The sequence below is a fragment of the Tauraco erythrolophus genome, chromosome 1 (assembly GCF_009769465.1).
Source record: "Tauraco erythrolophus isolate bTauEry1 chromosome 1, bTauEry1.pri, whole genome shotgun sequence".
In the NCBI taxonomy this organism is placed as follows: Eukaryota; Metazoa; Chordata; class Aves; order Musophagiformes; family Musophagidae; genus Tauraco; species Tauraco erythrolophus.
In genome coordinates, this window is record NC_141465.1 from 102,014,731 (window position 1) to 102,026,398 (window position 11,668).

At 43.3% G+C, this 11,668-nt stretch overlaps 1 protein-coding gene across 1 annotated transcript in view; it reads right to left on the bottom strand.

Moving 5' to 3' along the window:
- Window positions 1-9,957, bottom strand: part of VWA8 (von Willebrand factor A domain containing 8) — a 198,992-nt gene extending 189,035 nt beyond the window's left edge. Inside the window, exon 1 of the mRNA XM_086611803.1 lies at window positions 9,813-9,957. Within this exon, the coding sequence (XP_086467929.1) occupies window positions 9,813-9,957 (145 nt within the window). The remainder of the gene's footprint in view (window positions 1-9,812) is intronic.
- Between the last annotated feature and the right edge of the window lie 1,711 nt (window positions 9,958-11,668).

The window sequence follows — 11,668 nt, forward strand, 5'->3', positions numbered from 1 at the left end:
GCTAACACTTAGGCAGCAGTCTAGGGCTTTAGCTCATTTCCTGGCCCTTGCTGAATCTGCAGTTCAAATGCCCCTAACAGTACTGTGCCCTCTTCAGCCTGAAGCATTCAAACTCACTCCAAATGAAAGTCCCGCAACAGCGTAGGGGCCTGCTCTCTATTCTGGAAACTGTTATATATCTTAAATTAAAAAATCACTGGACAACAGATACAACCAGTGCAGGAAGAAAAATCTAGACTTTGGCTCTCGTGGAGTTTTGCTCACTTCTCTAAGTTTTAAAGTAAGAAAAACTGGTTTACTGCCTAAGCATCATCTCCCTTTCTCCTGCTGCAGCTCCAATCACTCTTTCTCCACTGGGGAACAGCTACAGGATTGACCAAAATGCCTCCAAGTTGAGGAAAACAGCCTAGGAGCTCACTGCTTCCTGCAAAAGTTGACATCTCATTAACTCAGCTAGGAAGAATTTTAACATTCTAAAAAGAGCAGGTTGCCTGATATATCCTTAGGAAACTAGTGCCAGTTTATTTTCTCGCTATTCCCCAGCCAACACGCAATGAGACAAGACTATATGACTAAGTAGTTCCTAGCTTAAATCACCTCAGCTCGAGTTGTAAATACTCTTTCATGCATATACAGTCTTCCAAAACACAGTAGGGACAAGATGCTGAAACAACAAGGTGTCAGACTTTTTCAATACATTGGAATGATGGTATCATCTACAGGAGAGAATTTTAATTACCTCCTTTACTGGCACAGTACTGAAAAGCCTTAGTTGATTTCCTGTACTCCCTAAAAAAGAACCACAAAAAAAAAAAACAATCCCACAACTGAGGTTGGTCTAAGTGAAATATGGAAAACGCATCTCTTCTGGTGGTATTTATCCATAACATGCTAACCCTTGATCAACACATCTAATCATGCCCAAAAATTCCACAAACATTCCAGCCACCAACATACCCTACAAACTTTGATGAAAAATGGGCTGAGACGGAACTATACACAAGATGTGGAGAGCACTGAGCACACAAAATCCCTAGCATACAGTCAGGGCATTCAGCTTTTAACAGATTTGTTGCTGCCTGGAGACAAATGTTGCCTCCAGCTTGCACCTGTCTGAAAAGCAAAAAATATTAGCAGCATTTAATAGAACTTCAAGCAACAATAAACCAAGACAGCAGAGTCTATTTTCCTAGCTAAATGAGCACAGGGGGGATTAGCCCACTAATCTTATCACACACTTCCACCTGGGCTGTATTTTCTTGTCTCATTTGTTTCTTCTGTACTTGTTTAAAATCTCATGTTTGGTTACTCCATTTCCACTACATTTCCAAACTCTTTGAACAGAGACGTCATCCTGGACAAGCTCTTTCCAGTGTTTCATCAGCTGGCAAGGAACTGACAACAGCCTGCTTGCTAAAATGGCAGTGTTAAATTGGCAAGACTCATCAGTTGAGAACATGTATCCCAAATTATTTGACTCCACTGCAAATTATGGAATAGCCCACGAATACTCCAGCCTCTCTCACAAGCTACTACCATGGTGTTATGGACAAAAGCTGCATGCACAGGGTTTTGCGACAGAGTCTCTGTAGCCTATATCAGGCTTACTTAGGCAGGCAGTGAAGATGCACCCCTGGTTTCTTATCTCCCACACAGAAAACAGTAATCTTAGGTGCCACAGTCTTTTGGGAAAATAGTGGCATATAAGCAGTGCTCAATGTACATAAAGAGATATGGCTGCTGAAGTAAAACGAGTGCCAAACAAGCCACGGTCCAAAAGGTAAGGAGGACGTCCCATTCAGGGGGCAGACAACAAACGGACAAAGCAGGTCATTTAGGAATCATAGAATGGTTTGGGTTGGAAGGGACCTCAAAGATCACCTAGTTCCAAGCCTCCTGCCATGGGCAGGGAAACCCTCCACTACACCAGGTTGCCCAAAGCCTCATTCAACCTGGCCTTGAACACTTCCAGGGATGGGGCATCTACAACTTCTCTGGGTAACCTGTTCCAGTGCCTCACCACCCTCTGAGTGAAGAATTTCTTCCTCATCTAAATCTCCCCTCTTTCGGTTTAAATCCATTGCCCCTTGTCCTATCACTACAGGCCCTTGTAAAAAGTCCCCCTCCAGCTTTCCTGTAAGCCCCCTTTAAGTACTGGAAGGCTGCGATATCCATGCAATATGGATCAGAAATTGGTAGAACATAAAGATTGAGACCCAATAACGGGACCCTGAAGAGACTCTCTGAAACAAGCTGATATGAAAACAGCCTCAATACTTGGAACGAGCTCTTTCTACTGCATCTGGAACAGACAGGTGTGAATTGCGCCTCTGGCAAATGGCAATTCACACGTGCGCATACAGCCAGCCAGTAATGGCAATGCACTGAACCTGATACGCTCTCTTCTTTAAAGCTACATTTTAGACAGAAAACAATACCTACATCTGCTTTTTAAGATAACTGACAAAGGGTCTTCAGCTGAGCATGCCCTGAGGGCTACTGAGTAGAAAGGCATCACCTCCAGCTCCAAGCCTCTGAGCTGCAGAGGAGGCAGCTGGAGGCTGGGAGAGCACTTTGGCAGGACACCCCTGCAGGAACACCCTGTGCTTTTATTCTTCTCCCGCACCTCCTACTCACTGTTCTCCAATATAGAATAGTATCTCGATGGACCTTTGTTCTGACCCACTGTGGATGCTTTTATGTTATAATCTCAGTGAGAAGGCTTCTTGAAAATGCAGCTTTATTGTACTTGGCATCTATGACCAGTCTTCTATTTAAAAGCTAGTATCATACCATTGATAACTAGTATCTGCCATTGTTTTTTCCCTGCCCATGGCAGGGGGGTTGGAACTAGATGATCTTTGAGGTCCCTTCCAACCCAAACCATTCTATGATTCTGTGATTCTATGATTCAATTATCCCTATTCTCCTCTCCCCCCACCTCAAACAGAGACTATTCTCTAACAGGACTATTTTTTTCCTATATGTTGAGAAGAAAAATCCACTGCCATTTAAATTATTTACAGCAATGCTGGTCATATCTGAAGATGAACAGACTGTGCCTCAGTTACTTTAAGAACTTAAGAAGCAGAAAAAAGTTTTACTTCTATTCACTGCTTTCCTGGTGAAATTACACATTAAGAAAAAAAATAAGGAAATTAATAAATTTGAAATGGCTATTTTTAAATAAATAAATCCTACAGTAAAAGAAAACACCCTGCACAGATCTATGTGTGTATTTAGTTTTTTGAATGCACAACAGAAACAGTTCCAATCTCATGTATAAATCTTTATATTACCAGGGTTTTTATAAGACACTACAATGAAGATTTAGGAGCATTGAGTTTTTAGGTGGCTGAAATTATTGCCTTTTGGTCTCTTTAGTCCTGAATTTATGTGAGATTAACACACTCCAACAGTCATCTTAGTGTACTACACATTCACTTGTACACAGACCATCCATCTGGCCTCAAAAGCCAGGAACAGCAAGAGCATATTAAAACTGTGAAAGTGCTAAGCTCTGCTAACATTAATTTCCCTGTGATAAGATCACACCTGTTAGAGGAAAGTTCAAAATCTGTTATATTCAAATGTATATTTCCAGGTCTTAATTTCACTCTAACATGAAGGAAAGGAGCCGGGCGGGGGGGAGGGGGAAAGATGCTTTTAACTGATATTTATCCAGCACATTTCCGTCAGGGCACAGAAAATAGTGTCAGCCCTTATCCTTGAAGAGTCAACTTATTTTGAAGAAACAGAAATTACACTTTCCAGGATTTGTTTTTTCTTTTTCCTTCACTTTTCCGTATACATTATTCAAAAAAAAAAAAAAAAAAAAAAAAGGCACTCTGATCTACACAACTTATTTCTTTCAGTTCATAAGAGCTCTTACCAGTCATCTTCATGGCTGCAAACGTTACACACAGTTACTGGGAAACACTGTAACCTATTCTGCATCTTATATTGGTACTGGTAGCCTCCCAAGCACATCAGTATGATGGACAGAAACCCATTCCCTGAACTCACTAGGTTTGCTCCATGGCCACTGCTGCCTTCATACAGAGATGAGGTGGAGCTCAGCTGCTGCCCACAGACTGACAGCTGCGGTTGACTGAAATAGTTGGATGTTTATACAACAAAACCCATCTCCAATCTAAGAATTAAAAATCCACTTCACTTCAGTAGCCCTTTTTTATGAGCAAAAGAAATAACTTCTTTCCCTCTAAGAAATCAAAATAATTACTTCAAACATAAAATGTGAATATCACTTGATTTGTACTCCACATTATTGTTAGACCTTCTATTTTTTAAATACTCTGTTTTGAAGCTAATGCTTGATTTTTCAATTGTGTACTTTAGGCTAATGATCCTCTTTACTGATTAAAGTCCAAAGTGCCACTAAAGCAAAATCCTGGTATTTCATCCAAGAAGTAAACATTTTCCTGCATTTTTTTGCAATAGTAGAAGTTCAACAACATTAAAGTGGAATCTTATCTTACATTCAGTCACGTAGGAAGCTTACAATCATTTCTTACCAGAGATGTATTTTTCATTTGGGCCAAGGTAGGGAGCCTGATGATGCTCAATTACAAACATGTTATGATGTGAAAAGTCACTTTTCATCATGTTTGATACCTTGATGATCTCACATAGACTTGATATATAAATTTCAGAGTATCTCTTAGTAATACGCTTACCACACCAAAGAAGTGTTAGGCTGTCCATTTCAAGTTACCAAAACACTTTAGAAATACTGGTCATCTTCTCCAACTTCCTGCTTACTTATCAACTTACCACCAAGCTGAGATCTGATGAGCTGTGGCTCTAGTTGACTGAGTCTCAAAAACTTTCAAGGATGGATGTTCCACAGCCTTTCCAGTCAACCTCTTCCCCTTCTGCACTACTCTCCTAGTAAAAACATTTGCCCTATTGTCCATTCTGAGCCTCTCATGCCCCAATTTGTGATGACTGCTTCTTCACGTATTATCTGCCACTATTGAGTCAGACTTAATAATTTCTGTAATTATAATGGTAAATTGCCAACAGATTTCTCCTCCCTTAGGCCTCTCCTTGCAAACCTAACAAGCCCAGATCCCTCAGCTTCTCCTCACCATCAGGTGCTCTAGACCCCTAAGAATTTTGGTAGCCCTCAAGTGGACGCCATCAGTTTCTCAGCATCTCCCTAGAACTAGGGACACAGCATCCCAGGCAGAGCCTCACTCACCAGCGCTTCCTAGAGATGAACCCTCCCTTTACCATTGTCCACGCTCCTCCTAATGTAGCCCAGGCTGTGGTTCACCTTATTTGCTATGAGGTGTTGGCTCATATTCAACCAGACATCCAGTGCAATCCTACAGCCTTTTCAGCGAAGCTGCTATTCAGCCAGTCCCTCCTCTGCCTGTAGTGACACACAGCAACACTGAAGCCCAGCAGCAGAACTTCATACTTCTCCTTCCAAAAACTTTCTGAGGTTTCTGTTGGCCCAGTCCTTAAGTTTATCGAGGACCTTCTCGACTAAAGATCCGCGGCTCGTCAGACAGTATGTATTTTGTCCCTAAATACCAAATAGTATTTTTATATTCCTCTTCTGTTGTCTGTCCTTATTTCCACTTTTGTATGCCCCCTTTCTGTGTTTTAGTTCACTGAGGGGTTCCCTGCTTGGCCAAGCAGGCCTCCTGCTAAAATACCGAATCTTCCTGCACTGTGGAATGGTTCATTCCTGAGCTGTCATTAAGTTTTCTTTAAAAATCTTCAAGCTCTGCTGGGCACCTTTCTTCTTCATGGTTGTTATCCAAGGGATTCTACCTACCAATCTCCTCAATAACTGCAAGCCTGCAGTCCTCATGTCCAGGATCCTAAATCTGCTGCTCACCTTCCCAGCCTTGCTCCAGATCAACAACTCAATCATGTTATGGTCACTGTGATCCGGGCTGCCATCTACGACCAAACCAGACACAGTTCTCCCTACTTGTAAGCAGCAGATGAAGTGAAGAGCTACCCCTGGCCAGGCTCTCTGGCATCTGCATTACAAAATTTTTACCAACACATTCTAGAAACTACCAAGAGCGCATGCAAAATGCCAGATTGCCCTCCTAGTAGATGTGTCAATGGCTGAAATCCCCCATGAGCACAAGGGCCCATGAGTGGGAGGTTTCTGCTAGCTGTCTGTAGAAAGCGATACCCACTACCTCCTCTTAGTCATACGGTAACAGATGCCCACCACACCTCCAGTGTTCCCTTTCAAATCTCCAGTGGCCAGTGATACTTCTGTGAAAAATTAGCTCACAGTGCTTTAAAACTGTATGAAGATTCCCAAAACACAGTTTGCTCAGTGCAGAAAAGCCAGACTATCAGTCTATTCTAAACTGAGCCTATGTATCAAATGAATTCGTATAATTTCAATAACATATTTCAACTAAAAAGAAACTAAAACTGAAAATCAATAGAATTGTTCTTAAAACTTTCCATTGACTGAAAAGATAATCGAAATAGACAAAAGAGCTTTAAAATTCACTCTACCATCTCCTACACAACTATCCTGAGTCCCTGAGTTTGCCAAGCAGGTTCAGCTTCAGCCTTATGTATTAAAGTGGGCAGGACTTGCAGAACACATCAGCATGAATCAGGATGGTAACAGGTGCTAAACAGGAAAATTTAAATTTTGAACAACTGCCAAATATTAAAACTCAGAAGCTATTTACTGACATCTACTCAATGGGAACAACAGTGAAACCCTACCGAAGAGCATACAGAAGCTTATTTGCCTGACAGCTTATCCCTTTCTTCCAGATGTATCAGCATGTCTAATAAAAGACACCATTTTTTTTTTTTTGCCACCAACCTTTTCTCTTTTAAATGTTAAAATAATTTGAAATAACTCAGGCATAACTCAGCAAACTTTCATGACAACTGGCTTTGAAAATTCCCATCTCCATTTGCTGCCTTCTCAGTTGTGCTGACGCAACAACTGCTTGTGAGGCCTCACCGTAAATCAAATCACTGGAATCGTTTCAGTCACCACAATGCAGCCCCTTAAGTCCAACTACGGAGGCAATGAACAATAGCAGGAATGTTAAGAGAAAGATGAAAGAATGAAGTCTCTTAAATAGGTTTCACCAGTGAAAAAAATATTGCTGGAACCACACTCCCACTTGTCAACATGTGAACTTCAACAATTAAACAACACGGGTAAACCTGGAAAAGGGAACGTGCAGGAAAGCGTTTACATCCATCATCAACCAGTGCTTGGAAGTGAACCCGGACAGGCAGAGCTGCAGAAAACAGCGAATGAAGCTAGTATATATTTTGGTCTACGCAAGTGACGAAGTGTAAGTTGTTTTATGTACATTGAGCAGCAAACACGCGAGACCCCCTTCTTTGCCTGTGTTATCTGACTGGAAATGATTTTTATTTTTCCAGCTCTTCAGTTTCACCAAGTTCAGCATTCATTCCCACCAACCTCTTAAAGCATCTCTGATCATCATGTATTCCGTCAGATTTTTTCAAAAGTTTCACATTACATACAGATAGATGCAAATAATTAAACATCAGTGAATTGAGTTACATAGAACTTCACTTTGTTCAGCTCATATTGTGTTTAAAATAAGAATTCATCACAAATAATTCCGCAGCCTACAAAAACTTGATTCTTTTCAGTCTTTTGGAAGGAAATACGAGATCTGTATTAAAAATTAATTTGATAGTCATCCTTCCACAACATTTGTTACTATAAATTAAGTTTTCTTTGTCAAATAAGCTGTGCAAACCCAAACCTTTCCTAGATATTCCCATTACCCTTTAGTCACCGAGTGCCTCTGTTTTTCACTTTGAGATTTCTCTTAAGCTTTACAGCTAGATAGTTCCTCCACAGCCCCCAGTGCACAGCGAGCCATATTTGCATTACAAAGAAAGAGCCGAGAAGCTCTGACTGGCTCCTTCACATATAACAGGACAAAAATCAGACACCAATTTCTCTCTTACACTTAAAAGGTACCATCACAGACAGTAAATCCAATGTCAGGTCCAAATTACAGACTAGACAACAATTTGCCGTTTATTCGACTGTTAACAGCTTCCAGTCTTTTCAGAAATATTTTCTTTATCAGTAGGGAAGAGACATGCAACCTCAACGCTGCTTACAAGACTTGTAATTACAGCAGCTGCATAGAAGTAGCAAAATCACATACTGCACATAAAATTTCAGACCAGCTCTTAGTAACTTCGGTAACCTCAAAGGAGAGATAGGGCCTGCAAGAGGACATGCAATCATCTTTAAAATGAAATTTATTTTTAAAAACCAATAAAAAAAACCCAAACAAACAAATAATAAATAGTAGTCCTAATATCAAGGTCTCAAATTCACAGGAGCACAGGAAGCACTATAATGAACGAGATGTCTCAGGTGCTGGGAGGGCAAATATCCCTAATATTATCTCTTAGCCTGCCTTTAATAAACTGCAGGATTGTCTAGAGCTTTGAGATTTAAATCTTTCTACTAAAACTATTACCATCATTGATTGTAACTGGGAATACTCCTATTATTCATATATATATATATATACACACACACACAGAGTATTCATGAATATTGCTAAGTTATGCCCAGTTACTTTCCATAGCACATGGAAACTATGAAGTATTTTTGGTAATACTGCATTTGCTGCCATTTCGTTTAGCTGAATTTCTTCTTGTTCTTAACGTTACTCATCTCAACAAAGGGCTGAAAAGTGTTGCACTACCTTCTTCAGCTGCTTGTTTCACGCTTTATTAACTTGTTCCCTTTTACTCCTATTTGTTTTAAGATAAATAACCCTAGGTTTTTCAGTACTTCTGATAAATAAAATATTTCCTATTCAAAAAATTTTTGAAGGAATTTTATGGTTAGCAATTCCACAAAGGTTTTCTTCTTGAGAAACCTTTGAGAAACCAAACGTATATTTAAAGAAATTAACCGGTCAACTAATAAACAGATTGAAAAAAAAATAAAATTGAGATAAATGCTACTAAAGGGGCGTAATTAAGAGGTTGAGCGAGCACCTCACCATCAGAATCACGTGCTGTCATTCTACCCTCCTAATTCACAGCTGCTCATCACTCGCTCCGTATTTAGCAGCTTTGTTGCTTTTGGCATCCATCCAGAAAACCGCCAGCTACCACGAGCATATGTCACCGTTTCCAAACGGTGCCACTTCTGCTCCCCACAGGCCCGTCATCTGTCTCAAAGGTCACCAGAGGACACCCCAGGACAGTTCAGGTCATCCTTCCTCCCCAGCAGAGATGCAAGCTCAAGGTCGGCCCCCCATCTCCTGACACAAACACGCCCCGGCCGTGGCAGCCCCCGACATGGGTACGGCTTCGCCTGAGCGGCAGGACAAAGCCACGCAACGCGGCAACAGAGCGCGCTGCCAGATGGTACCTTGGTACCATGCTCGACGGGGAAGAGCAGCTCTCACGGGCCGCGGGGCTGCTCCTCGCTTCACTGCGGTGGAACGCTTGGAAAGGGAAGCTACGGACAGCCACGCTACGCGTCCCTGCAAGCCTGTGGCTGAACTCTGCCCTTTCCCCTCACGCAACACTCACGGCCGTGAGAAGAAACGGCGCCAGTAGCGCGAACGGGGCAGACCGGCAGCCCGTGAGGCGGTTACCGGCCCCCAGGCCGCCTCCGCGCCGCCGGGCTGAGGGGAGCGCGGGGCCGCCCGCATCCCCGCGCCCGGTGTCCGCGCCTGGCGGCTGGCCGGGGCAAGACAAGCCCGGGGGAGGCTGCAGGGAGGCCCGGGCCGGGCCGGGCTGCTCCGGGGGCCCGGGGTCGTTACCTGAGCCGTGCAGCGCCCTGACCTCCAGGCGGCCGGAGCGCGCCGCGGCCGCGCCGCCGCCCAACACCTGCCGCAGGAGCAGGCGGACCCTGCGCGCAGCGGGGCCGCCGGCCCCGCCGCCCAGGCACAGCACCCGCGACTGCATGGGCCCCCCGCCGCCGCCGGGCCGATCCAAGGAGGGGAAGGGAAACGCCGCGGCACAAAGTCCCACCGGAAACTAGCGCCGGGCCGACCGGCGGCCGGGGCGCGTACGGGCCGGCGTGGGCCGCGGGGGCGGTGGCTGCGAGCCGAGGCTGCCTGTGCCGCCGGGGTGTCTGGGCAGGGCGGGGGGGGAGGGGGGACTTTCCGCCCCTCGTTGTGCCGGAGGGGATGCGGGAGAACCTGGCCGGAGGGGGAGGCGATGGCACGGGGAGCCCTGGAAGCCCTTCGTGCGGGCCGGCGGCGGAGCCGGTACCCCCGGCGAGTTCCGTCAGGAGAGTCGGGGCGGCGGCTCCGAGGACGGCGGGATTGTGTTTATATGAGAGAGGCTGAACTCCATAGCTGGAAACGTTTAAAACACCCTGGAAAGCAAGGCGTGGGCGGCGGTGGCCGAGGTAAATTCATGCCCCAAAAGTAATTCCTACCTGATTTCTTAAATCCTGCTGAATTTCGTGGGCCCTTCTGTCCTAGTGCCATCCCTCACCTGTCTTCTGGGGATGAAGTTATTTTATACTTTAAGAGGAGTTTGAACCGAGTTACTCGGGAGTGACGTTTTGCACACGCATGCCTTAGATGTGAGATTTTTGTGAAAGATGATGTTACTGAAATAGATTTCAAAACTGGCTTGTTTCAACCGAAGTTACTGCTCTTGGATCTATGTAAAAGCTCAGGAGTGAGTTTTAGAATAATTGGTGAAAGGCTGAAGCTTTCACAACAGCGAACTAAGCCTAGTTTCAAGGAAAACCCAGTTGAGACTTGGATCTCAGCGCCAGTAAAAAGGTGGTGAGGGAGCTTAGCAGAAGGTAGTAGCCAAAGTCACTATCTTTGTCATTTGTACTTCAGTTTTTAGGTATCTCAGTGTCCATGAGTCTGGGAGAATTTTTCTCCAATAAATCGCCCATGTCCCGTGTGTTTTCAGCATTGAACAATTATCTCAGAGGACAACCACTAAAGAGTGTGCTAAGCATCTATTTAAACATAGACAACTTAGACTTCTAAGCCTCCAGAAGATATTATGAATTATGAATGTTAATTTAGTCCTAGATGCATTTCTGCAGCTCGGTATTAGGTGCTTTAAACACTGAAGAGAAGTGAGATATCATGATCTTCAATGTTTCCCGTTGGCTAGAGTGTTGGTTGGATAGAAATTCTATTCTTAGTACCTAATATAGGTCTATGAACCTGCTTTCTGGGTCTTAAGGCAGGGTAAACTAAATTGAAACATCCTTTTATGGATATTGCCCTAATTTTTTGTAAGATGAGGGTCACAAAAGACAGGCCTAGGTAACAAGAAGGTCTGGCAGAACACAGTAGAAGGCCAATAAGGCAAAATAAAGTGGAATAATTTATGAATATCTCTTATGAATTTAGGATATTAAATTAGAAAATTATGTTGATCCTCTTGTCGTATCTATAGAAAAAATAATAAACAGTAATAAATTGCAACAGATATGTAAGCAATTAAACACATAACCTGAATACTGAATAGACTTTCTGCTATGCTGGAAATAATGAGACTTTCAAAATTTTATACAGATTCATAGTGATTTCACACCATGAATGTACAAAGATTCCTTCACCTCTGTGTGTGTATATATACATACACCTGTCAAGCTAAATGCTTTAATTTTCAGCCCTTTCTGAGTCATGTATCTATA